This window comes from Populus euphratica, unplaced genomic scaffold (assembly GCF_000495115.2).
Source record: "Populus euphratica unplaced genomic scaffold, PopEup_1.0 scaffold587.1, whole genome shotgun sequence".
Classification (NCBI taxonomy): Eukaryota; Viridiplantae; Streptophyta; class Magnoliopsida; order Malpighiales; family Salicaceae; genus Populus; species Populus euphratica.
This window is the reverse complement of record NW_011500215.1, coordinates 59,436-81,242: the sequence shown is the minus strand read 5'-3', so window position 1 is coordinate 81,242 and position 21,807 is coordinate 59,436. Positions and strand designations below refer to the sequence as shown.

Genomic DNA, 21,807 nt, shown 5'->3' with positions numbered 1-21,807 from the left:
ACTTAATGTGAAAAATCATCTTTAAAACTATGAAGACAACAATTAATCTCAATTAATACAGAAAATAACTCCAAATATCGGGAGAAAAAATATCGCATGTTTCTTGATCTAAAATAGTTTATAGATAAGATTTAATTTTTTAGATTAACGTGGGTGTCTAGGCCAGTTTGCGCGCACCACGACTAATTTTATGGGCCCTAAAATTAACGACCATGTAAGTTTCTAGTGACCATCATATAAATAATTAAGAACTCAAATCTAAAATTACAAAAAAAACAAAATTCTTGATCCCAAATTTTTATGCCATCACCTAAATGGTTAAGATTTAATTAATAAAATCAGTGATGGAACATTAGTTGCATTTTCATCAGAAATATTACCCTTGACATTTACAAAAAGGCCCATGGTGTCCACCCCCAGATGACAGAGGGTAGGATGGCCGGGGCATGTGCCGTTAATCATGTCGTCACGGTCTCTCACTGTGTTCCGTACTGCATGGTAGACCCAAGACTATTTTTTTTTGCCCTTCATCTCTAAGCCCAAAAAAGACACACATTTCTTCACTGTTAATTAAAATCTGTGCTATTGCTCAGTGCAGTCTTCTGTTTTTCTTTCTCCTTCCAGTCAACGCAGACTTACACTCTCTCTTTCTCCAGCTCTTGGAAGATGGATAACCAAGATCCCAGAAAGAACCCTACGCACACACCAGGTTTGTTTCTTAATTCCACCCTCTTGCTTCTTCTTCTTCTTCTATTTTTTCAGCTGATGGTTTTTTTTGGGTACTGATAAATAGAATATGTTTGTTCGAAATCTTTTATTCTTTTCTTTTTGGTGTTTTTTCTTTTTTCAGTTTCTTCGAAGGTAAAAGATTTACGGGCCGTGTTTTTTATTCACATTCTGTGGAAATTCACGTTCTTTATGTTTTCTGTGTGTATGAAATTATCTTGGTTTTTTCTTGAATTTCGCAGGGCATGAGAGCCATGGAGTTTATGTCTGTCACAAATGTGGGTGGCCCTTTCCAAACCCACATCCAAGTGCAAGACACAGGCGTGCACACAAGAAGATCTGTGGGACTCTTGAAGGATACAAGTTTGTTGACTCTGAGGAGACTCCACTCTCGGCCCTTTCTGACGATGACCGTGGTTCTGATGAAGATCCTAAAACCCCTAGTGAGAACTCTTGTTATGGAATTATGTTTTTTTATCGCTTATAAAATGTGGAAAGAGAATGAATTTACCGTTCTGGATGCTAGATTTTGGGAACCTTGGACTGCTTAAGGATAAGCTGAAATAAATATTTGTACTTGGTCTCTGATTGAGAGAAACACTGCATTTTTTTCCTTGACCAATATTTGTTAATTTGGCTTTGCAAGGTCCCAAAGGTTTGGAGAGAGGTATTAACGAGAGGGGTACTGGTGGAGTAGGGAGCAGATCGAATAGATCAGAAGATGATGTTTTTACGGATGCTATCGCGGAATTTCCTGAAAGCGGATCTAGTCCGGTGACTGGAGAGCATATAAGGGATGTTAAAGAACCAGGGATTAACCTGGAAATCAATAAAGCCACTGCTCAATCGTCCGAGGATGGTTCAATTACTGGTCAGTTTTTAACGGGACCAGATAATCAATTGATCTGTGCTGTTTTGTCTGCATCTAAGTTTATAATATGATTAATGCGTTCTTGGGTAGCTGCAATATTCAATACTGGTCGGAAGTTGTATTTTAATGCACTGTGACTCTCTCTTGTAAATAGGCTGCATTTCATCACTATGATTGCGCTCTTGGCCATGATGGAGTCATTTTAAGTGATGGGTAGGGTGGGTAAAATAGGCCCCTAGGCATCATAGAAAGTGATGTACGATGGTAAGTAGAATCTTTTGCTAGTACACAAGACAAAAGCTTTAATTGAGATACTGGATTGATAGGCAGGGTACTCAAGAAGGTAATTGTGACATAACGCTTTTAAGACTCACGAACTTTTGATATGAACTCTGGGCTGTTTGATGGATCTTGTTTGACATGCTCCATCTCTAGCTTTTTGGAACGGTCATGTGTCACCCAGGAGACCTTTTAGTGAGAAGCCACCGGGGTTTCACTGTTGGATTCTGTATATTTCGATTACATCTGGTTTGCTATGCGGAATATTTCTTTTTGAATCGTGCTTCTTATTCCTGGAACATTTATAGCTTTGAATGTCATTTTAGGCATGTAAAAACTCTCTGGGGTAATTTAATCTTATTTTGTTTTCTTTTCTTTTATACAAATAAGTGCGCATATTGATTTGCCTAGAGATGCCCTTAATTCCACTCTATTATACATGCTGCACGTGTTTTTTGGTTGATGAAGTTATTCTTTGTGCTTCAATTTTTTTTTTAAATTTCTTTTATGTATTCAAGCTGTGTAAATTTTAGTAATATTTTGTTCTTCTCATGAAAATGTTTTATAAATTAGTCTTCTTATTAAGTGTCCATTTTGTTTCTGCCCCTTTTATGAAGAAGGAAAATAATGAGATTCTGAGCAGATGTGCACAAGTAATTCCATGTGCGTTGATTCAGATCCTGTAGTCACTTACCAATAGACTCACAATACTTCCCTCCCAGAAAATGAGGGGATAGATTTTGTGGATTTAAGATTGTTACATTTTATATCCAGTAAGCATGTTTTTTTGATTGTTACTTTATGGAACAATGCAGTTATCAGTCCACCTCCAAGCAATTCAGCTGACCACATCCAAATGCAAAGTACTGAAGTTCCAGTAACTAATCTGCCGGGAAGTGCTCAAGAGTCCTCCCTAGATCATGGCTCGAATGCTACCATTGCCTCCACGACCAGATCTTTAACAGATTGTAGAGGTGAAGAATCTGACTTTGAGCATAGCCATGATAACGGAAGTTCTGCATGGGACTCAATCCCCATCAAACCTGAAACACAAACAGATGCATCACAAGAGAATAAGAAGAGTGGCACTGTCGAGGATTTGCCAGATACTGATGCAAAAGGAAATGAAGAAACTAAATTAGATAAACAGCTACTGGATGTAGTGGTTTCAACCGATGACAATGCAGAGGATGCATCTGAGGTGGCATCTGAGTCACAGAAGATGGAGGATGTAACTTCACAGCCTGTGCCTGCTGCAGAAGTCCTTCAATTGAAGGAAGGAGGCTACACTGATGATTTAGCCTCTGGAATGTCTTTAAATGATCTCTCCCCTGAAGTTAATTTGGTTGAACCTGCGCATTCTTCTATTTCCACTGCTCAGATCGAGGGGGATACTCAAGAAATCGACTCTGCTGTTTATGTAAATTCAGCTGTGAGTTATGATAATAAGGGAGAAGGAAATGGAAATATGCATGTGCTTATACTTCCCAATGACATAACTGTAGTTGCTGATGCTGAGAACATGGTTAAAGGTTTTAAAGACCTTGAAGGATGGAAATTGCCCCAGCCTGTGAACATGGATTCGTTTGAAGTATCTAACAATGTTAAGGATTCTGACCTTGAGAACAATCCTCAGGGTTTTAACTCAAAGCCATTGACTGAGGACACCAAAGTCTCTGCATCCAATATGCATGTTTTGAATGATAACCTTGAACCAAAAGATGGGACCAGCCAGCATATTGTTGAAGAATTGCCTGATGAAGCAGAAGCTGATGTGGCCCAGAGATCAGAAGTTAGTGTAACAGATGTTGTGACAGGTGACTTGGAGAAGAGCATTTCTGTTCACTCTACTGTAGAAGATGTACCTCGTGATCATTGTGAAACTTCATCTCTGACGAGTTCTGTAGAGCATGCTACAAAAGTCATATCTGATACTAACACTGTGGTTGTGCCAATGGATGCTGAAGTCAGGCGGACAAACTTAATTGGCATGGATGATACTGGTAATGATGAAAAGGATAAAATTGAAAGTTCTGAAGTAGGAGAAAATGACAAAAACAAAAGAAATGCAAAGGAGAGTTTTGCAGAAAACAGGATACCAACTTCTAAACATGCTAGTATTTCCTCTGAGCAAGCTGATCAAAGGAACAGCGAACTTGGAGATGTCAAAGCTGCTGGTCTTGAAGAGGGTAAGATAGAAAGATGCAATGTGTCTGAAATTGTAACAGAAGGTGATTCTGTATCTGGATTGGGGGAGGAAAATCTCTTGAGGGAGCCAAAAACAACACCTGAATCTGCTGTAAATGTCGAATCCTGTTTTACCTTGGAGAATGATATTAATGTGTGTGAGGGAAAGTTGCCACAACTTGCTAGTATTCCCTCTGAACAAGCTGATCAAAGGAACAACGTACTTGGAGATGTCAAATCTGCTGGTCTTGAAGAGGGTAAAATAGAAAGATGCAATGTGTCTGAAATTGTAACTGAAGGTGATTCTGTTTCAGGATTGGGGGAGGAAAATCTCTTGAGGGGCCCAAAAACAACACCTGAATCTGCTGTCAATGTCGAATCCTGTTTTATCTCAGAGAATGATATTAATGTGTGTGAGGGCAAGTTGCCACAACATGAACACACGGATATAGGTGGAGATTTGGATCCTCAGGAAAGCAGAAAGGAACCTGAAAGCAATGGTATGGCCAATCAACAAGTTGAGCGTGCTGGTGAAGTTAGTGCAGCTGCTGAATCAGATAGTGGTGGAGATGCTGAGGTATTATGGAAGTCTTCTGAAGACAAAATGGCGAGGGAGCCTCTAGTTTCTCCTTCAGAACCTTCATCTTCCCTTCAAAATTCTTCCCCTGTTGCAGATAATCTGGCCATAGATGTTCTCGGAGTTGCATCTGGGAACACAACTGAGTCTTTGCCTCATGAAGGTGATAATAACTTAGTTGCACAACAGGTTGTTGCATCTGCTACTGACTTTTCAGTTGATTCAATTAGCCAAACTGATAGTTTGGAAGGTCACTGGGGTTCCGTTTCAGGTACGCTTGCAATGAAAATTTAATTCCGGATTTACTACTACTTTTGATGTCATTATATTTTTTGTAGGTGTGACGTGTAGAGGCTAACTGGGACCCAAAGCCCCATCATATCTTGCATTTGCATAATACGAAGTGTTGTATAAATCTCCTTAGATTATTGAACTTCAATTGGTGTTTTAAACGATGCTCAAAAACACACTGGTTGCATATGTTCCAAACAAAACTTTAAGCAACCCAAATTCTTGTCATTTTACTGCTTATTCTTGATTGGTTACATGTGTTGTCAGCTCGTTTGAAAACCATCCTTTCCATGACGCCTACTATTTTATTTTGACACCTTTACAGAACAAGGTTTGTCACTTTTCCATTAATTCAATCCATTTTGTTGTTTCTAATCCAGTGCTTTCTACCATATCGGATATACCGGCTATTCTTGATGCTGAGCCTTTGCCATCAAATGGTTCCCAAGCATTATCAGAAGCAGAGAAAGCCACCTTGAAGAAGCCGATAGCTGCTTCTGAGACAGAACATGCTGATAAATCAGATATTTTTGATCCCCCATCATTCATGACACTGGTTGAACCTAGAGATGTGGTTAACCAGAAAGGTGCTTCATTTGAAAGCCAGACAACACAGGACCCGCAACAGCCAAAAGCTGCTTCTGTACAAGCTGGTTGGTTTCCTTCCATCACCAATGTTTTGAATGAGTCACAGGGGAGAAAGAAGAATGAAGAGATTATTGCCAAGGTCACAAACTGGAGCACCGGGGATCAATGCCCTTCTCTGAGGAGCCCACAACATGCTCCTTTGAAGAGCCTTTTGGGCGAGGCAAGCATGGAAACCAAATCCAAGAAACTAAATGCTAAGGAAATCCCAGTTGAAAAAGATGGCCCTGCAGCTAAAGATAACGGTGCTTTGCCTAAAACAGTGAGCTCCATTCTGGCTCCCCAAGAACCTGTAGGGGAGCCTGCCAAGGAGGAAGAGAACGCATGGAGTTCTCCAGCAAGGTACCCTGCAGATATTAAGAGAGAGAAGAGGAAAGTCAAGGGAAGACCATACTGGGCACAATTTGTTTGCTGCTCGTCTGTAAATTAGCGTAGTTAATGCCCTAGCTATATAATATAGAAATGTTTGATGCATGTGGGATTTACCCCACCGAACTAGCTATAGTAAAGACTCTTAAATCTAGTAGACATTGCTAATGTCTTTTTAGTAGATTTTTTTAAAATCAGGGACTGATCCAATGTTATTGGGCAATATGAAGGGTATACAACTTAAATAATTAGTAAAAACTAGTTCGGTCTAAAATAATTTTTTTTATGAATTTTTTTTTTATGAATATTAAGGTATTAATAGATTAATTTGTATGTTGAGTTATAAGAATAATCATTTCACAGACATGAGTTTTCACCACTTCATCATGATTTTTAAGTCATGTTTGGTTTGGTGTGGTATATGATATTTTTTTAAAATATTTTATTTAAAAATATATTAAAATAATTTATTTTTTATTTTTAATATTAATACATCCAAAAACACTAATAAAATCAAACTGATGTTTTTCAAGCAAACACACTTTAAAAAAGTGAAAGCTACCTCATTACCAAAGTGACCTTTTGAATGAAAAAAAAGAAAAGTAAAAGTGCCAATATCATATTTTCTCAGGTGCGCGTGTCCTCATAATTTGTATCAATAAACAAATAGGACTAATGGAAGGAAGCAAAACCGTAATTTTTCAAAAAACAAGGGACTAAATGATAGAAAAATCAAAATATAATGTTTTTGGGTCGTTATCAGGTAAGCCGGGGGAGCCCATCACGGAAATTGTTAAGTCTATCTTGCCATCACATCAGCAGTTTCTTATAACATAATGTTTGGCACGTGCGAAGTACTTTTGTAAAATCCTCGCCCTCCCAGTCCCAGTCACCAAAAAGAGAAAAAAACGTTAAGAAAATTAACACGAGGATAGATAGAGTATCGGGGCACCCTTGCTTTCAGGAGCCCTCTCTCTCCTATTTTTGACACGGCGGGCGGGAAACTGATAATTTGGGAAAATCTCTCCCTCCCTCCAAATCCAAATCCTTAAACCCTAACCCTCCCTCTCTCCTTCCCCAATTTCGAGACAGGTCAGCTTCTCTCTCTCACTACCTCACCCATTCATGGCACTTCTCCACAAACCCCACACAGTCGATAAAATCCACAAATCTCCTCTCGATTTCGAAGAAGGTGAAGCCGGGGGCACCCCGATACGCTACGTGTCGTTGGACCGTGTCTACTCTGCCGCATCTCTCTGTGGATCATCCAACGTTATGTCTAAGAAAGTTAAAGCCCGGAAGCTCTTAACCCACCACCACCACCACCAACTTCACCATCCACGGGGCGACCACCCCCCTTCTTTACTCCACGTTTACTCTCGCCGTCCAAAACGGCCCCCCCGACCTTCCTTTTTTGATTCGTTGGTTTCACGCGCCGCTGAGCCCAAGGAGGCGGTGAAGAGCGACTTTTGTGAATATGAGGAGGAGTCGATGATCGAGTTGAACAAGGAGAAGAAGAGGAGAAGGACGGGGAGTAAGGAGTTGCTGAAATTGGGTGTCGATTCTAATATTTTGCTAGGGTTTGATAGGCCTCGATTGAGGGATTGCCGTAATAATACTAACAACAGTAATAGTAAGATTGGGGATTTCAAGAGAAAGAAACGTGACTCTATGGTTACGAGTTCTGATAAATTTTCGGCCCTTCCAGCTACTAGTAAAAAATGGGTCAGGTGGGTTTCTCTCCTACTGTAATAATAGAGATGGATTTTATTGAACATTACTGACGAAAGTAGTTCTTTCAGTTATTAGAGTGGTGGAATTTGATTTTTTTCGGTAAAGTTTTTAATCTTTATAAGCTGCATTTTAGGTGCTGAGACAATGTAGCATGAATTTTAATCACATTTGACCTTATGCATTGGCATACAGCTGGTTTCTGCATATTCATGTCAGTTTTTGTTTAATGGGTGTAAATTCTGTGTTCAATAGGTTGAGTTTTGATGGTGTTGATCCTAAATCATTCATTGGGTTACCATGCAAGGCAAGCATATGCTTTACTTCTCTTGAATTCGTGAGATTATTTCCATCTCTCTTTACCTTTTTGTTATATGCATGATAAAGCTGATTTTTACAGGTTTACTGGCCAATGGATGCTGAATGGTATTCTGGACGTGTTGTTGGGCACATCGCAGATACCAATCGATACAATGTATGGCTTGATGCCCAATTTATATTTTATTCAAAATTTCAAACAGCTTTAGAATTCAAAGGATACAATGGGGTACTATTATTGATGGGAGATGAACTGAATGCAGATTGAATATGAAGATGGAGATAAAGAGGACTTAATAATTTCAAACGAGAAAGTAAAATTTTTTATTTCTCATGAGGAAATGGAGCGGTTGAACCTGACTGTCTCTGTAAAAAGTACAGATGGTGATAGATATGATTACAATGAGATGGTTGTGTTAGCTGCCAGTTTGGATGACTGCCAAGATCTCGACCCTGGGGATATTGTATGGGCCAAAGTCACTGGTCTGCATCAAATTTCTTGGCTTTTGTCTTTGTCCTCGTTCTATATATTTTCACTATTTGCACCACTGACATTAACCATAAAAAACCTGAAGATATCTCAGAGATGCTTTGAAATATCAAGGCTTGGTAACAAAAGATATGAATGCGAGCTAAAACCTTATCCTTTTTCTTGAGATTAGGCTTTGAGGCCTTATGACCAAACTGATTCTTGTGTATGCTTTTGCAAACATATTTTTACTTCTTCCAACATGCTAATCTTGACTAAATAATGCTTTATAGTTTCAGGGTCAAGGAAATCCAATGTGCTGGATTAGAAAGACTATTGATTGAATGTATGGTCATTTACCGGCACACAGATCGAGGGCATTAAAAAAAAAGGTTTACCGGGTAATTTAAACAAAAAGAAAAGGAAACAAAATCAATGATTCTGTTAAGAACTTGTATCAAGCCTATTTTGTATGTGTTTGGATGGTCTTGTTTGCCTATGCATTAATGAACCAGGATTTTGGTGGAAAGGATCTTTTGCACTTATTTGATTCCTATCCTCATGCCTAGGCAGTTTCTGTCATTATGCACATGCAAGTGCTATCATCAATTAATTATTTAAAACTTGAGTTAGCGGTAATCTCTTTGATAGATTGAATGTGAGCACAGTAAAGGCAGGCATTGTAACATGCAAACTGTTGCACCCAGCAGCACATACACTATATTGTGCTAGTTTTCTAGGGTTTCAAAGAAAGCATTTTGTGTAACACATTAGAAAGATAAATTTACCCTTTTGGTTTTACACCAACTATATCTTTTAATTGTTCTAGTGCAGGTCATGCTATGTGGCCAGCAATTGTTGTAGATGAAGCACTTATTGGCAATCATAAAGGCTTAAGCAAAAATATTGGAGGAAGATCAGTATCTGTGCAATTTTTTGGTACCCATGATTTTGCAAGGTTTGTTGTTCTTACAAGTTGGAGTTTTTTTGTGCAGTCAATCACTCCCCAATATGTAGGACATCTATTTTTCCTGGAGGCTGACTTTGTATTTTATCTTTCTATTATCAGAATTAAACCAAAGCAGGCAATCTCATTTCTCAAAGGACTTCTTTCTTCTTTCCACCTAAAGTGCAAGCAACCTCGTTTCACTCGAAGCTTGGAAGAAGCGAAAATGTAAGGTTGATTTTAAGGGTTCAGTTCGTTGAAGTTGCATGAGAGAGCGGTGTTCCACGCTTGAGTTCTTGTTATTTAATCAGATTTGTGATCATGCCCCTGCGAATCCCTCTTGATGTATAGGGATTGTCACTAATTTCTGTTGTCAATTTATCAATATAGCATGCTTTCATCACTTGTTGAGTTGGCGAAGATTACTATATTAGGGACCATACCATCTTGTGCTTGTCTTCTTGTAATAAAGCCTGCATTATTGTTTTGAAACCTAGGAAATGGGTTGCATGTGCCAATAACGCTTCTGACGCAGCCTTTCAGTGACTTCACAATTGAATTACTTTCTATGTTGAGAATCCTTGGAATTTGTCCTAAAGGCTTGATGATGCTCAGGCTCTGGAGTTGGTTACCAATATTCTGTACCTGCACAATTAGTTCTTTTTGCTGATAGGCTTCACTTTCATTGTTACTTTACCTTCTTGTTATCTATTTCTTACCTGAAGTTTCACTGGACAGACTCACTGTGGAGCAGCTATACAGTGCAGTTCTTTCAATCATAAGAGTTGGAAAACTGTGAGAATACTTAAAATATGACATGGACTGTTGGGATCTTGATGCTGTGTTCATTTTGTTTTGACCAGGTATCTCAGTGAACAAAAGCTTCCTAGAAGAATGCTGCAGCTGCAAAATGGCATGAAAGCTGATAGCTGTGAGAGTGCGAGTAGTGAGGATGAAGGGAGTACAGATTCAGGAGAAGATTGCATGCAAGATGGAGGAATTCGAAGGATATTGGCTAGGCTGGGTACTTCTCCTTATGTAATTGGGGATTTGCAAATAATAAGCCTTGGTAAGTTTCAGCTTTTGGAATTTGCTTCTTGTGTTTTGTTTTATCTAAGACATGACTGAACATGTTTTGTGCATTTCACCACCTTTTTCTTCTTGATGGCAACACAGTACCTGCAGCCTCATACTGCAACTTAATTGCGGAGGCTGGGTATTAATATGCAATTAGTTTATATTGTTGCAGCCATTCATTTACACTCATAGACTTGTACATTGTCCTCACAGGAAAGATTGTCAAGGACTCAGAACATTTCCAAGATGACAGATTCATCTGGCCTGAAGGGTATACTGCCCTGAGGAAATTTACTTCGATAAAAGGTGTTATTTTTTCAAATATCTTGTGGGACATATGTTTATTGCATCTTTTACTATGTTTATTGCATCTTTTATGCCACAATGAACTCATTTTTTGAGATTATTCTTTTTCATTTTCTTAATCATCTTGATTTTATTAGTTCCCTGACTTAATCTCTTTTTTGGTTTTGGTTTTGACTTTGTGGGTTTCAGATCCAAATGTTCATATGATGTATAAGATGGAAGTGTTAAGAGATGCCGAGTCAAGGATTCGGCCTCTATTTAGAGTGACATTGGATAATGGAGAGGAGGTCAGTTATGATGAGGTCCTAAAACCACCGATACATGTGTGCTCCTATTATCTCTATGCATTGCATGCCACTCTCCTCATCTAATTATTTTTTATCTCATCTTGTTAAATGATTCTTTGTACTATCCATAGTAGGTCACACTAACCTTTTGTATGGTACTACCATGAACATTTCATTTACAGATAAAAGATGATCAAGGAAACACAAACTTTGTAGGGCATATTTTGCGGGAATGGGGTAGAATAGAACTTGTCAGTATTACTTGCTTGATATTGGCATGGTGCTGTCAATAAATGGACTTTTATGATTAATAAACTATGATCTATTCACTTTGTCTTCAGCTGTTTTCTTCCTATCTATCAAACCTAAAATATAATTGGCATCTCACCATTTGTGCCTTTGCTTGCTTCACTGCTTAGGGTCAACCTGCTGAAGGAGTATCAATTGATTATATCATTTTTTTTTAATTTTTTTTTTTTTGCAGATTAAAGGATCCACTCCAGCTGCTTGCTGGGATAAAATATACAGAAAAATAAGGAAGATGCAAGATGGTACTTCTAATGGTTTTAGCACTGAAGGTGGTGTAGGAAGAATGCTCAAATCGGGTTCTGAAATGTTTGGGTTCTCCAATCCTGAAGTTATAAAATTAATTAAGGTGTGCATCTTGGTATTCTATGGCCTAAAAATTCCATAATCTGGACCTACTTTGTATTTGTCATTTTTTCCCAGCCATTTTGTGTTGGAACCTTCTGAATCACTCATTTGCTAGGCAAATGGATAATGAATGGGTTGGAGTGGAATATTGTAGATAGTTTCTTTTAAGATAGAAACCTACTTTTGTTATTTTACATAATTGTAATTTGATTTTGAATCATTGTTTTAATTTTTCATTGGATTCTGAAACTTTTTAGAACTTTAAGTTAGTTGAGTGTTAGAGTACCTGGCTGGAGAGGAATGCTAGAATTTTTAAAAACTAGTACGCTTTTAGACATGCTTCAGGCGTTTTTCAGGGGAGTTTTTTTAGCTTATTCAGCAGGCTTAGGCTTCTCTTTTATGTAATTCACTTTGCTTTATTATTTGGGAGGATGGATTATTCTCCATCAAGCTTTTGTCATTCTTTTTGCAATTAATACAATTTTCTGTTATCTAAAAAAATAATGGAGTGCAAGAGAGTTGTTCTATCACTCTTGTTTTTAAAACTCATCTAAAGAAGAAAATTTGCCCAATTACAGTAATGAGAAATATACGTCCTCAACAATAGAATATCTAGAAAATATACTTTTCAGCTCCGCCAAAGTGTCATCTAAGGCAGCATTACACCTCTATATGTCCTATTGTAGAAACTCTAGTAAGCCAAAATAACTATTCTATCTCCTAACAGTAAATTGTTTTTAACAATTCTCGAATTTCTCTCCACCTACACTCTGCCACCACAAACATTGTTCCAGCTCCAAAGAATCCAGGAGTGCCTCTCTCCCAAATGCCCCCCAAAAGTGCTCTTAAGGGGTGATTTGGTAATCAAAATTTTTTTGCATGTTTAATGAGGGTCTTCTCAGGAAGTCACTCGGGAAGTTCATGTTGGAATCAAATAATTTATACGGATTGGTTGTTGAAGCTAAGTATGAGTGGGATGTGAATCATAATTGGTGGATATTCAGGGAAGCCAGGAATGCTTATTGTTGGAGTGCAGAATATGAGAGGACGAGAACACTTCTCTTTTGTTCGTTTTAAGCTAGCAAGAGCAGTTCTATATTGTTTTGGCATGATTAATGTTATGGTGAAGATCTTTTAAAACTATGTCTTTAACTTTTCAAACTAATTCTGGATAGAGATGCTTGATGAGCTCTTGTTAGCTGTAAATTATGGGTTCGCTTCTTGGAATGTGGTTTTTGCAGAAGGCCACAAGATTGGGATGTGTGGCTGAGTGGGTGTGTGGGGTTGCTTTGACCATTAAATAACCTTCCTCAAAGAGAAAAGATCTTCAGCAAAGAGGCAGCTGAATCTGTTAACCATCTACCTTTCACGTGAGCTTCTTGCTTATGGGTGATGTTGTTCAGGACTGCACAATACAATATGGTAATGTGCAGAATTATGTAGACCCAGGCTTACCTGTGATTAGCTTACAATTACAATAACTCTCACAACTGAGCAAATTATCTCCTCTTTCCCCTATCCTGAAGCAACGAAAACCCTCAAATCTAACCGAAGCAAAGAAAACCCTTGAATCTAAATTTTCACCGGTAATCAGAATTCCTTAGAATCATGGATATTCTATCATTATCTGTTGAGGTGACATGACACCCGCTATTGATGTATTAGAACTTTGCTAAAACTATGTTACTAGCATCTAGGTTAATTTTTTGTTTTCCGTGATGACATAATTTTTTTCTTAGTTGGCCTAGTGAATTTAACTTTTTTCTTATTCTTAAATTGGATCAAGTTCCTTGAATTTTTTTGGCAGTATTGGGATATTTTTGGTATTATGTGACTGATCACCATATCAAAAGTTTTAGACTAGTGAATTTTGCATTTTGTTCAGTTGGTGTCTTTATAGTGTTGTTGGAAGTTCAGAGGTTTTTTGAGCTTATGGTGTTTGTGCATATTTGCATGAGTGTCTGCTCTTCAAATACCTTGTATTTTGATTGTAATTTTACACTAATTTCCAATGGTTCTTACAGGGATTATCAAAATCTAGACATTCTTCCAAACTGTCTATGTGCAAGTTATCATCTGAAAGATATCAAGGCATACCTGTTGGTTACAGACCTGTTCGTGTTGATTGGAAAGACCTTGATAAGTGCAATGTCTGCCATATGGATGAGGTGAAACCTAACTTCTCGCCATAAGGCATGGATAGCACTAGTTTGGTTCAGCAACATGCTTACTTGTTGCTCAACCAACCCTGGTCCTGTCATGGCTTATAAAGGAACCATGCATGAAAAACACTTAAAATTCCTTGTTTCACATTGTATCTTTATAACCTGCCTTGCTTTCCAGGCATATTTGTCTACAATTTGTTTCCCAACTATGGGAGTCCTTCTCCTATTACTCCTACTTTGATGTTTCACCATGGTTAGAAATTTCTAATTACAGCTCTTTGTTTTCAGGAATACGAAAACAATTTGTTCCTGCAGTGTGACAAATGCAGAATGATGGTAAGGGTTTCTGTACTTGTTTTTCTGTTGTCAGTTTCATGGAATTTGCATAATGGATTGTGTTGTGACCGCAGCTTTTCAAAATGGCAATGTTTTCTCATTATTTACTCTTAGTGCCTTACTTAATATTGTTTTGTAACAATTCTTCCTCTTGAATATTGGGGTGACTTAACCTTTTGTTCCTTTTCATTTCATATCTACAATCCTTCTAGTCCTATCAACAATTTAATCGAAATTGGTGTCTGCTCAGGTCCATGCCAGATGCTATGGGGAATTAGAACCTGTTGATGGTGTGCTGTGGTTATGCAATTTATGCCGACCAGGGGCTCCTGACTCCACACCACCATGCTGCCTTTGTCCTGTTATAGGTATGTGGTTGTCTTAGAACACCTTTCTTATAGCTAAGAGCCACATCACTGAATCTGTGAATTTACTTTCCTTTAGGTGGTGCTATGAAGCCCACAACGGATGGACGCTGGGCTCATTTGGCTTGTGCTATATGGATACCTGGTTAGAATCTAGTTTACTTTTTGTTCTTCCTTCCTTATAAAGACTTATGGTGACGCACCTTATATGCTGCAGAAACTTGCCTATCTGATGTCAAGAGAATGGAGCCCATTGATGGGCTAAATAGAATCAATAAGGTACATTGGCTTGTTATTTCAGTTAGCATTTTCTTGTTCTATAGAATGTTCCTTTCTGGTGTGTATTTGTTTATTCCTTGTATTTATACTCTGTAATCTTGTCACACTGAATGCTCCTTGGTGTGCTGTAGTAAGCTAGTATTGCATGGGCTTCTTGACTTAAGAATCACTACAATCATATTCTTTGAGATCAAGCAATGAACATTTGTTTTCCTTCTAATCTGGATTTTGTGACTGAGCAGGATCGTTGGAAGCTTTTATGTAGTATATGTGGTGTAGCTTATGGAGCTTGTATCCAGGTAAGGTCATAATTAATCCAGTGATAATATTCATGTTAATATGTATTGTGACTTTCTGGATAGGTGCTTCTGCATAGCTTTCTGGTTCCTTTTTGGTGCTCCCTGTTCTTATGGAGCTATTCTTGTTTAGTTATCTTTATTTAATTTGTGCTGGAACATTTGCAATAGTTTTATTGTTTTCTGGAGTTCGCCAAAAAACCAACTCATCTTTAATAAGCTCAATGTATGTGAATGACCAGTACAGAAAGCTAGGGACTTGGCGTTCCTGAATTGAAATCTTGTGAATGGGAACTGTCTCCTTGCCAAACCATAACCATGCTAGTGAGATTTGCATTGTAGTTGTCGCAGCTGATGTACTGTCTGCCCCATCAACTCTTCCAAAAGCCACCAATGCTGATGTGATTGAAAATATAAGAAACCTTAGCCCAGCACTTCTCAGTGAGACAGTGAATTCTCTCTCGACTACTGTCATTCAATGCCCCATTCCGAGAAGGATGATATTCAGCTCTCTAATTGATGTAGTAAATGAAATGCATGCATTTGAAGGGTATTCAAGTGATCCTATCATCTTCATGAGATTCTTTTGTTTGCCTTTTCCCTATAAATTGTAGCAGACTGATGCCCTTGGATCTTCACCACAGAACTTCAGTCATGAAATATGCATTAGAAATTTTAGTTGGTTATTTAGCGAAATGGCAAGTTGTGATACACAAGGAAAATTCTATTGTGAATTTTGAGTTGTAAGAAACTGCATGGGTTCCAAACATTGTTATACCATCAAGAATCTTGAAGTTATTACTCAACATTACGTAGGAGCATGGAAAAGTTTTAAACAGCTGGTCTAAATTTTTTCTTCCTGGATTCAACTTTTTACCCTATGATGAATACTCTAATAAAATATCAACTGTTGAGATGAAATCAGATCAGTTTGTATTTTTAAGAAAACCTTTTATCTAAAAATGGGTGTATATATTATTTTTTGGATAACATAAGAATGAATTACTGTGTGAGAATGAAGGATTCCAAGGAGAATGAGGCATCCTCTTAGAGTATAAAGTAAGAATAAAAGAAAGAAGTGGAGTTTCTAGTCTTTTTGAATATTCTAAGGAGATTCTGGAAGTTCTTGAGGCAGAATTTTGTAAAGGTCCTAAAACCATGTTGTTCCTTAATAATTGCTTTGAAGAAGGTTGGTCCACAAAGATTATTGAGTTCTGCTTCAACTAAACACTGCAAATAATTTGAATATTGTACATCTTCATAAGCTTTTCCCATCTAGAACTCACTAAGTGTTTTCGTGCATTTTCCTCCCTTCTATTCTGGATCACTGTAGATTCTGTAGAAATATCAAAAGGCCTGTTCCACATATCTTAAACTATCAGATAATGTAAAGACGAGTCTGCATGTTTCCACCATTGTGGCAACTGGCATGTATCAGGTGGTAGGGTCCTGTTTAGGTAATTAAAAGTGTGTATTCTTATGAATTTCATTTCAGTCTGTTTGGAATTTGCTATTAGACAAAGGGCTATCTTTCTATATTGTGTGCACTATTTTTTTCCATCAAGAGCTCTTACTGTTTTTTATTTATGAAAAATAATGAAAAAACGCTAATATATGAGACCTTTTTGCCTAGCAAGAGGAGGATAAAAAAGCTAATATTTTTACATCTTTTTTTAATAATTCACTTGTGTTGTCTCATCTCTTTCCTTTCCTTCCTTTATTTTTTGTTAGTGCTTAGCTGTGACCCTTTTGAAATGAATATTGTTTACAGTGTTCAAATAACGCTTGTCGAGTGGCATATCATCCTCTTTGTGCACGCGCTGCTGGCCTTTGTGTTGAGGTATTCTTTATCAAACATTCAGAGATTTGTTCTGTGTTTGCATATATAAATATGTATTTGTGTGCGTGCTTGCATACATGTCTGCATTTATATATTTATTCTCTCTAGTTGTTGATAGAAAAAATAGCTTGGATATTCCTGTATTTTATCTTTCACTATGTTTGCACAGCTTGAGGATGAGGACAGACTCTATCTCCTTTCTTTCGATGAAGATGATGCAGATCAGTGCATTCGCTTACTTTCCTTCTGCAAGAAGCATAGGCAGCCATCTAATGAGCGTGTGGTCTCAGATGAACGGGTTGGTCAAATTCCTCGTCGGTGTTCTGACTACATCCCACCATGTAATCTATCGGGATGTGCTCGTACGGGTATGCTTTTCTGTATTCTTGTGTGCTTTTGCAGTTCTTCCATGACCAGTTACTTTATAAAATCTTTATTTCCTACCCTCTGACATGTGTGGGGAAGAACATGTTTGTTAACCTTTTATTTTTTCAATTATGATTCTCTTGGCTCTCATCGACTTCATAACACTTAAGAGTCTCCATTGCTCTCTGTCAAGCATGAGTTCCTTCGGGTACTGTTTCTGACCTTCAAGTTTGCAGCTGAGTTTTATCTGAATTGTTAATAACTTTGGTGGCATATAGAAATTGCATCTTTGTTTGCAAATGTTTCCTTATTATATGAGTAGCTGCTTTATTGAATCTATCAGATAAAAAAAACCAGTATTATTTTTGTTTATATCTGTCTTTTTATGCTTGCAGAGCCTTACAATTATTTTGGGAGAAGGGGACGGAAAGAACCTGAAGTCCTTGCTGCTGCATCCTTGAAGCGATTGTTTGTAGAGAATCAGCCGTACTTGGTTGGTGGTTACTCCCAACATGAGTCTTCAGGATGTACACTTGCTTCTAATGGACTCATTAACTCTGGCTTCTCTTCTAGTCTTCAAAGGCTAAGAGCCTCTCAGCTTGATGCTCCTAGTAACATTCTTTCTATGGCTGAAAAGTATCAACACATGCGGCAGACCTTCCGAAAGAGATTAGCATTTGGTTAGTTGGTATTCCAAATTTCTATTTGAAGTTTCCAGTTTATTTGAAGGAGCATTTGGAACTCTATGTGGTTGTTGTTGTTTTCTTTTGTTGACCATCGAGAATGTATCATGCCATAGGCAAATCTGGAATCCATGGATTTGGCATCTTTGCAAAGCATCCGCATAGAGCCGGAGACATGGTAAATTAATTTGCTCATGTGATATGATATATTTCTTTCTGTCTTGTATTTGGAATTAACTTATAACTACATGATTTTTTAGGTCATTGAATATACTGGTGAACTAGTCAGACCTCCAATAGCTGATAGGAGAGAGCACTTTATCTACAATTCATTAGTGGTATGTTTCTATTGAGAATTTTGCCATTGTCCTTGTCTTTCGTGTGCATGTATTTGTGGCCTCTTCTAGTACAACTATGAACTATAATCCATAAAACTAATGTGATTATTTTTGAAAGGTTGATTGCTTACCATGCTGTAGTCCTTTAAAATGCTGTTAAGATTGAAGGTTACCTTTCCTTTTCCTTGTTAATGCAGGGTGCTGGGACTTACATGTTTAGAATTGATGATAAACGAGTCATTGATGCCACAAGGGCTGGAAGTATTGCTCATCTGATTAATCACTCATGTGAGGTGTGTGTATCTTCTGTTCCTTTCTAAAGTCTTACCTGTTACAAACGAGAAAATGTATTGGAAGGATCTGTCATTTATGATTTATAGAAAAGATTTATGATTAATAATTTTTGGCATATGATAAATTCATCCAACTTAATAGCATTTTTCTCTCATTCAACCTTTTTAGACTTGCTTGAAGGTGAATGGTCACATGAATAATATGCTTCTGATATTGTTATTTATTTCTACACTTGTTTTATCAATGTTAAAATTCCTCTTGCTTTTCTGCAGCCTAATTGCTATTCAAGAGTTATAAGCGTTAATGGTGATGAGCATATAATTATATTTGCAAAGAGAGATATTAAAAGATGGGAGGAACTCACATATGATTATAGGTTTCCCTCGACTCCTCTGTGAAATGAGTTCCTTTTATTTCCTTGAGATGCTGACTTTATTTCCTTCAGATTTTTCTCAATTGAAGAAAAACTAGCATGCTATTGTGGCTTCTCTCGATGCCGTGGTGTGGTTAATGACACGGAAGCTGAGGAGCAAGTGGCTAAGCTCTATGCTCCTCGCAGCGAATTGACAGACTGGAAAGGAGATTAAAAGAGGTAAGCACAATTAAAAATCTTTTTGTCCTTTTGCTTCTCTTTAATGCTTGTTGAGTTCAATGTGGCTTTTTAATGCAAACAATATGTAGTCGTAAATGCACAACAGAAGGGCATGCCATTCATTTTTCTTAATTTCAGTTGCATAAAGAACCATTATCGTGAAATATGCACCAGGTCAAAATGATAATGGTGCTCCCATCCACAGATGGGCCTACATATGCACTGCCACTCTCCTCATGTGTATCTCCATGCTTGTTGTATTGTCATTTTATCTTTCTCCATTCAGAGCTGGGTGTTCTGGTTCGATCTTATTTTTCTTATTCTTTTTTCAATGTTTTCCCCTCTAGCAAATCCTTTTCTTTGTTGATATCACATCACTCCTTTGGCGAAATACTGCTTCCCTGTGTTTGATTATTCTTTCCAATTCCTTTTGTGCAGTGATTTCTCATGACCAGATATGACTGGAAAACTTCTGAAGACAGATTGTGTCCTCTCCACAATTTGTTCATCTAGCATGCCATTTTGCAATGCCAAAGGATTGTGGATTTTTGTTTCTGCGGTCCTATATTCTTGTTACCTTTTCTCTTTTCTTATACCCGTAAAGAAAAATCAAGTGATTCCGCTCCTTCGCCTCTCTCGTTCTTCCCCCCTCCCTCCCGGAACAGTTTTAACTTTCTGAACCATGATTCACCAATTGAGATCTTACCTGTCCATACAACACTTTAGTTCAGCTTACAGGTGGACACTCTGCCTCGCTTTGTAATTTTTCCACAGATAGGTACAGTAATATTTATGGAACCAGATAAATGAAATCTCATTATTCATCCAGTTCAATGATCTGTTCAAACTTTTGATCTCACTTTGTATCTCTTTTTAAAACCTTGTTCAAGGCATTTTGTTTTTAAATTTGCATTTATCACTTAGAAACTATTCTACCTCAATGTTCATTGCCATTTATGCCGAAATTGGATTTTCTTGGATGAAGGAATTGTCTATATTAGCTCCAGATTGCATTTAGTGCGAGGCATTGATATTAATATCATTCGGCTCCATGTAAATTTGCTTTTTTTGTTTCTTATAAAGAATTTTTTTTTCTAAAAGAAATATTACAATTATATTGCTGCTACAGTAAAAAATAGAAAAGAAATTATAATTATGCCATTTCTTTAGTAAAATACCTTTTCTTTTTAGTATGTGTAATTTGCACTTCATGTCTATGTTCTGAAAGCCATGGTTCACTAGACACATTATTATTCTTGATAAATAATCAATTGATTTATTATTAGAGGCAAAATGATTTTTTTCATTAGGCCCATTAGTTATTATGAGAATAATCAAGGATAATTTGATTTTTTTAAATATTTTAAATGCATAATAGTTTTTTTTATAACATTTTAAAAGCATAGTATAAAGATTACATTGTTTTTAAAAGCAAAATTATTAAAATTATTTTTTTTGTTCTTTTCCTGTAATAAACAAGTTGATAATGAATGATTTAGTTTTTATTATTAATATGAATATTATTTTAAAGAAAGTTATTGGTGTGAGCAGTTTTTCCAAGATCAAACATTATCTTTTAGGATAGTGTTGGGAGCATATCTCCGTGCTTTTTTGGTTGGTGCTATGTGCACATGATAGCATAATGGTTGGGTCATGATGAATATTTTCTCTCTTTCTCTCTGTTTTTTTTTTTTTATCAAAATATAAAAATATTATTTAATTTATTTTTTATTTTTAATTTGAACTTTATTTTTTTATTTTTATTTTTTAAATATTTTTTGATTGATTTTTTTTTTTGTAATTTTACTCCTAATCATTTGGTTTTATTTGATTTTTTTCATCAAATTTAATTCTTATTTTTTAATTGAATTTTTCTTTCAATTTTATCGTTTATAATTTAATTTTAAATTATTTTTGTATCAAATTATTTTTTATTTTGTTTCGAATCCTTTTTATATTCCATCTTATTTCTTCTAATTCATCCATTAATCTTTAATCTTTTGATGATTTAACATTTTGTTTTGTTATTTTTTAGAGTTTGTGTTTTATGGGGTTACTCTTCGACTCATAATCACGGTCATAAATTTTGAAAGTTAAGACATGTTTACTTTGATTTTTTTATTTATCTTTTTTTAAATTAATTTTTTTAAAAAAAATTAATATTCAACATTTGATCTATTAAAAATTAGATTTTATGTTTTATTTTTTTAACTTAATTTTTATGAGGTTATTTTAATTTTATGTTCATGGTCACAAAGTTAACAAATTAACATAGGTTGGGTTGATTTTTTGTTGTTGTTGTTTTAATTATTTTTTTCCGGCTTCACTTTTTAACTTTTAGTTGCTTGATAATTGTGCTTCAAAGTTTTATTTAGTATATTTTTGACGGGTAACTCCAATGTCACGACTACGTTGTATATTTAGTACGCCGACGCAAACATAGATTGATTAGCTAGAGTTTGAGTTTTATTTTTATTTTTATACTTTATTAATTTTTTTTTGTTAGTTTATTTACTGTCT

General features: G+C 36.5%; 2 protein-coding genes across 4 annotated transcripts; both read left to right on the top strand.

Moving 5' to 3' along the window:
* The first annotated feature begins 461 nt into the window (after window positions 1-461).
* LOC105112197 (uncharacterized) lies at window positions 462-6,155 on the top strand. 2 transcript variants are annotated; one of them, XM_011007803.1, is made up of 5 exons: window positions 462-709; window positions 969-1,169; window positions 1,373-1,597; window positions 2,692-4,911; window positions 5,339-6,155. In XM_011007803.1, exons 1-5 carry the CDS (start codon window positions 667-669, stop codon window positions 6,004-6,006), a joined length of 3,357 nt encoding a protein of 1,118 aa, XP_011006105.1. In that variant the 5' UTR covers window positions 462-666; the 3' UTR covers window positions 6,007-6,155. The 2 variants fall into 2 exon arrangements, with proteins under 2 accessions (XP_011006105.1, XP_011006103.1); XM_011007801.1 differs by having other exon boundaries at window positions 469-709; window positions 5,312-6,155.
* A 674-nt stretch (window positions 6,156-6,829) lies between these two features.
* Window positions 6,830-20,203, top strand: LOC105112196 (histone-lysine N-methyltransferase ATX2-like). 2 transcript variants are annotated; one of them, XM_011007800.1, is made up of 25 exons: window positions 6,830-7,675; window positions 7,932-7,983; window positions 8,077-8,151; window positions 8,258-8,477; window positions 9,298-9,421; window positions 9,533-9,637; window positions 10,273-10,478; window positions 10,700-10,792; window positions 10,982-11,079; window positions 11,564-11,734; window positions 13,758-13,901; window positions 14,187-14,234; window positions 14,485-14,602; window positions 14,679-14,744; window positions 14,817-14,878; window positions 15,121-15,177; window positions 16,946-17,014; window positions 17,184-17,382; window positions 17,776-18,060; window positions 18,180-18,241; window positions 18,324-18,401; window positions 18,599-18,694; window positions 18,968-19,071; window positions 19,141-19,287; window positions 19,726-20,203. In XM_011007800.1, the coding sequence occupies exons 1-24, from the start codon at window positions 7,071-7,073 to the stop codon at window positions 19,280-19,282; spliced, it is 3,279 nt and encodes a 1,092-aa protein (XP_011006102.1). In that variant the 5' UTR covers window positions 6,830-7,070; the 3' UTR covers window positions 19,283-19,287; window positions 19,726-20,203. The 2 variants fall into 2 exon arrangements, with proteins under 2 accessions (XP_011006102.1, XP_011006101.1); XM_011007799.1 differs by having other exon boundaries at window positions 10,982-11,094.
* Window positions 20,204-21,807: the final 1,604 nt, after the last annotated feature.

What these genes read in the sequence shown, in the direction of transcription:
- LOC105112196 (XM_011007799.1), top strand. Translation starts at nt 7,071, where the DNA reads ATGGCACTTCTCCACAAACCCCACACAGTCGATAAAATCCACAAATCT. An exon ending in CTTATGGAGCTTGTATCCAG is followed by an intron (nt 15,178 to 16,945) that starts GTAAGGTCATAA and finishes TATTGTTTACAG; the next exon opens with TGTTCAAATAACGCTTGTCG. An exon ending in TTATCTACAATTCATTAGTG is followed by an intron (nt 18,402 to 18,598) that starts GTATGTTTCTAT and finishes TTGTTAATGCAG; the next exon opens with GGTGCTGGGACTTACATGTT.
- LOC105112197 (XM_011007801.1), top strand. Translation starts at nt 667, where the DNA reads ATGGATAACCAAGATCCCAGAAAGAACCCTACGCACACACCAG. An exon ending in GAACCCTACGCACACACCAG is followed by an intron (nt 710 to 968) that starts GTTTGTTTCTTA and finishes TGAATTTCGCAG; the next exon opens with GGCATGAGAGCCATGGAGTT. An exon ending in TGAAGATCCTAAAACCCCTA is followed by an intron (nt 1,170 to 1,372) that starts GTGAGAACTCTT and finishes TGGCTTTGCAAG; the next exon opens with GTCCCAAAGGTTTGGAGAGA.